Source organism: Rhinopithecus bieti, unplaced genomic scaffold (assembly GCF_001698545.2).
Source record: "Rhinopithecus bieti isolate Rb0 unplaced genomic scaffold, ASM169854v2 scaffold_17882, whole genome shotgun sequence".
Classification (NCBI taxonomy): domain Eukaryota; kingdom Metazoa; phylum Chordata; class Mammalia; order Primates; family Cercopithecidae; genus Rhinopithecus; species Rhinopithecus bieti.
This window is the reverse complement of record NW_016809462.1, coordinates 435,039-439,644: the sequence shown is the minus strand read 5'-3', so window position 1 is coordinate 439,644 and position 4,606 is coordinate 435,039. Positions and strand designations below refer to the sequence as shown.

General features: G+C 45.4%; 1 protein-coding gene across 1 annotated transcript; it reads right to left on the bottom strand.

Moving 5' to 3' along the window:
* Positions 1–3,737: 3,737 nt before the first annotated feature.
* LOC108540394 (60S ribosomal protein L7a) lies at positions 3,738–4,600 on the bottom strand. The gene has a single exon (XM_017889452.1). The coding sequence runs from the start codon at positions 4,598–4,600 to the stop codon at positions 3,800–3,802; it is 801 nt and encodes a 266-aa protein (XP_017744941.1). The 3' UTR covers positions 3,738–3,799.
* Between the last annotated feature and the right edge of the window lie 6 nt (positions 4,601–4,606).

The following is a 4,606-nucleotide window of genomic DNA, read 5'->3' as shown; positions in this document are numbered from 1 at the left end:
TTAGCAGTTTGGGTGGCTAAGGTAGGAGGATTGATTGAGCTCAGCCTGGGCCACATAGTGAGAACCTGTCTGTACTAGAAATTGAAACAATTAGCTGGATGTGGTGGTGCATGCCTGTAGTTTCAGCTACTCAGGAGGCTGAGTTGGGAGAACTGTTTGATCCTGGGAGGTCAAGGCTGCAGTGAGCCATGATTGTGCCATTGCACTCCAGCCTGAGCAAAAGAATGAGACCCCGTCCTCACCCCCCCAAAAAAATCATGATTCACGAGAGGAAGTCAAAAGAGCTACATTAACTATGGAAGAAGGTGATTCCAATTCTTATGGATGACGTTGAGGGGTTCAGGGCTTCAGTGGAAAAGTCACTACAGATGTGGCAGAAACAGCAAGAGCCTGAAGATGTGACTGAATTGCTGCAATCTCATGATAAAACTTGAACAGACGAGGAGTTTTTCCTACTCCTTCTCCTTCTCCTTCTGCTCCTCTTCTCTCTTCTCCTCCTTCTCCTTCTTCATCTTCTCATGAGCCACTGCACGTGGCCTGGAGTTGCTTCTTATGAATGTGCAAAGACAGTGGTTTCTTGCAGTGGCATCTACTCTTGGTAAAGATGCTGTGCACATTGTTGAAATCACAACAAAGAATTTAGAACACAATGGAAATTTAGTTGATAAAGCAACAGCCAGGCTTGAGTGACTCCAATTTTGAAGGAAGTTCTACTGTGGGTAAAATCAAACAGCATCACATGCTACAGAAAAATCTTCCATGAAAGGACTAATCAATATGACAAACTTCACATTGTCTTACTTAAAAAAATTACCACAGCCACCACAACCATCAGGACCCACCACCCCGATCGATCAGAAGCCATCAGCACCAAGGCAGGATCCCTCACCTGCAAAAAGATTATGACTTGCTGAAGGCTCAGATGACTGTTAGCATTTTTAGCAATAAATGATTATTAGTAGTATTATTATTTTGAGATGGAGTCTCACTCTGTCGCAGAGGCTGGAGTGCAGTGGTGCGATCTTGGCTCACTGCAACCTCTGCCTCCCGGGTTCCAGCAATTCTCCTGTCTCAGTTTCATGAGTTGCTGCGATTACAGGCGTGTGCCACTATGCCCGGCTAATTTTTGTATTTTCAGTAGAAACGGGGTTTCATCATGTTGGCCAGGCTGGTCTCAAACTCCTGACCTCATGCAATCTACCCTCCTTGGCCCCCCAAAGTGCTGGGATTACAGGTGAGCCACCGTGCCCAGCCAACAATAAATTATTTTTAAATTAATGTATGTACATTGTTTTTAAAGACATAATGCTGTTCTATACTTAATAGACTACAGTATAGTATAAACAAAACTTTTATATGTAGTGGGAAATAATTTTTTCTTTTTTTGAGACAGGGTCTCACTCTGTCACCCAGGCTGTAATGTGGTGGCATGATTTAGGCTTACTGCAACCTCTGCCTCCTGGGTTCAAGTGATTCTCCCACCTCAGCCTCCCAAAGAGCTGGGATTGTGCAGGTGCATGCCACCATGCCCAGCTATGTTTGTTTGTTTGTTTGTTTTGGAAACGGAGTCTTGCTGTGTAGCCCAGGCTGGAGTGCAATGGCACGATCTCAGCTCACTGCAACCTCTGCCTCCTGGGTTCAAGCAATTCTCCTGCCTCAGCCTCCTGAGTAGCTGGGACTACAGGTGCCCACCACCACGCCCGGCTAATTTTTCGTATTTTTACTAGAGACGGGGTTTCGCCATGTTAGTCGGGATGGTTTCGATCTCCTGACTTTGTGATCCACCCGCCTCGGCCTCCTAAAGTGCTGGGATTACAGGTGTCAGCCACCGCACCTGGCTAATTTTTGTATTTTTAATATAGACGGGGTTTCACCATGTTGGCCAGCCTGGTCTTGAATTCCTGACCTCAGGTGATCCATCTGCCTTGGCCTCCCAAAGTGCTAGGATTACAGGTGTGAGTTATGTAACTTGTTTTATTGCAGTATTCGCTTTACTGTAGTGATCTGTAATTGAACACAAAATATCTCTGAGGTATGCTTTCATACAATTCAGTGATATGTATATATTCATAGAATTGGAATCATTGCTATCTAATTTTAGAATATTTTCATCACCCCAAAAAGATACCTTGTATCCATTAGCAGTCACCCCTCATTCCTCCTTCCTCTCAACACCTGGCAACTACTAAGCTACTTTCTGTTTCTGTGGGTTTGCCTATTCTGGACATTTCACGTAAATAGAAGAATACAATAGTGGTGTTTTGCATCTGGCTTCTTTCACTTAATCTAATGTTTTCAAGGTTTGTTTATGGTATAGCATATGTCAACACATTTATTCATTCCTCTTTATTAAAAAATGTTAATTGTGGCAAATACACATAACACAAAATTTACCATCTTACCCATTTTTAAGTGTACACTTCACTAGGGTTAAGTACGTTTACACTGTTGTTCAACCAATCTTTAGAACTCTTCATCTTGCAAAACTGACACTCTATACCTATTAAATAACTCCTCATTCCTCCTTTCCCCCAGGCTCTGTCAACCACGATTCTGTCTCTATGATCTATTCTAGGTCCTCGTGTAAGTGAAATCATGCATATTTGTCTTTTTGTGACTGGCTTACTTCACTTAGCATAATCTCCTCCAGGTTCTTCCATGTTGTAGCATGTGTTAGAATTTCCTTCCTTTTTAAGGGTAATACTCCATTACATGTATATACCACAGTTTATCTATTCATCCATCAATGGACATTCAGATTGCTTCCACCTTTTGGCTACTGGGAATAACACTGCTATGAACAAAGGTGTACAAATATCTGTTTAAGCCCCTCCTTTCAATTATTGTTTTATTTTATTTTATTTTTTGAGACAGGGTCTCACTCTGTCACCCAGGCTGGAGTGCAGTGGCATGATCTTGGCTCACTGCAACCTCCACCTCCCGGGTTCAAGTTATCCTCCCACCTCAGCCCCCAGAGTAACTGGGACCACAGGCGTGCACCGCCACACTTGGCTAACTTTTTTTTGTATTTTTGGTACAGAGGGGTTTTGCCATGTTGGCCAGGCTGCTGACCTGACCTCAAGTGATCTGCCTGCCTTGGCCTCCCAAAGTGCTGGAATTACAGGCGTGAGCCACCACATCCGGCTCCTCCTTGCAATTCTTTTGGGTGTATACTCAGAAGTGGAATTGCTGGGTCATATGGTAGTTCTATTTTGAACTTTGTGGGGAACTTCCATACTGTTTTCTGTAGCAGCTGCACCATTTTGCATTCGCATCAACACAAAGGCTCCAATTTCTTCCAGATGTCTGAACACTTGTTCTTCTCTTCTCGTCTTGTCTCGTCTCTTTCTTTTCTTTTGGATAATAGCCATTCTAATGAGTGTAGATGGCATTCATTCATTCTCTTTTTTTTTTTTTTGCGACAGGGTCTCACTCTGTCACCCAGGCTGGAGTGCAGTGGTGCCATCACAGATCACTGCAGCCTCAGCCTCCTGGGCTTAAGCAATCCTCCCACCTCAGCCCCTTGAGTAGCTGGGACTACAGGTGCCTGCCATCACACCTGGCTAATTTTTGTATTTTTTGTAGAGATGGAGTTTCACCATGTTGCCCAGGCTGACCTTGAACTCCTGAGCTCAAGTGATCACCCACCTCAGCCTCCCAAAGTACTGGGATTACAGGCATGAGCCACTGCGCCTGGTCTGGCATTCCTTCATTCTTTTTTTTTTTTTTTTTTTTTGCTGGCTGAAGGAAAATTTGTATTTTAATTATTTTTATGTACAGAAAACTCAACAGTGTACATTTAACCCAGCTTAGTGGCAAGTTCTTTAGCCTTTGCCTTTTCGAGCTTGGCGATACGAGCCACAGACTTGGGACCCAGGACATTGCCGCCCCAGTGACGGCGGATCTCATCGTATCTGTCGTTGTAATTGGTCCTGATAGCTTCCACCAGCTTAGCCAAAGCGCCTTTGTCTTCCGAGTTCACCTGTGTGAAGGCGACAGTGGTGCAGGTCTTCCTGTGGACTAGACGACCCAGTCTGGCCTTCCCCTTGATAATGCAGTAAGGGACCCCCATTTTACGACACAGGGCAGGCAAGAAGACAACCAGCTCGATGGGATCCACGTCGTGTGCAATCACCACCAGCTGAGCTTTCTTGTTCTCCACCAAGGTGGTGACGGTGTTAACTCCTGCTCGAAGGACAGGTGGTCTCTTAGTGGGGACATCCCCTTTGCCAGCAGCTTTCTTCTCGGCCCGGGCCAACAGCCTCTGCTTCTTCTCTTGCTTTGTCTCTGGTCTGTACTTGTGGGCCAGCTTAAGCAGCTGAGTAGCTGTTTGGCGGTCCAGGGCCTGGGTGAACTGGTTAATAGCAGGAGGCACTTTCAGCCGCTTATAGAGGATGGCTCTCTGCCGCTGCAACCTGATATAGCGAGGCCATTTCACAAAGCGGGTGAGGTCTCTTTTGGGCTGGATGTCCTGTCCAATGCCAAAATTCTTAGGTCTTTTCTCAAACAGGGGATTCACCACTTTCTTGGCCTCCTGCTTTTTCACGACAGCAGGGGCCGGAGCCACCTTCTTTCCCTTGGCCTTCTTTCCTTTCGGCATCTTGGG

Excerpts from the sequence above, each read along its gene's own strand:
- LOC108540394 (XM_017889452.1), bottom strand. The coding sequence starts at position 4,600 with ATGCCGAAAGGAAAGAAGGCCAAGGGAAAGAAGGTGGCTCCGGCCCCT.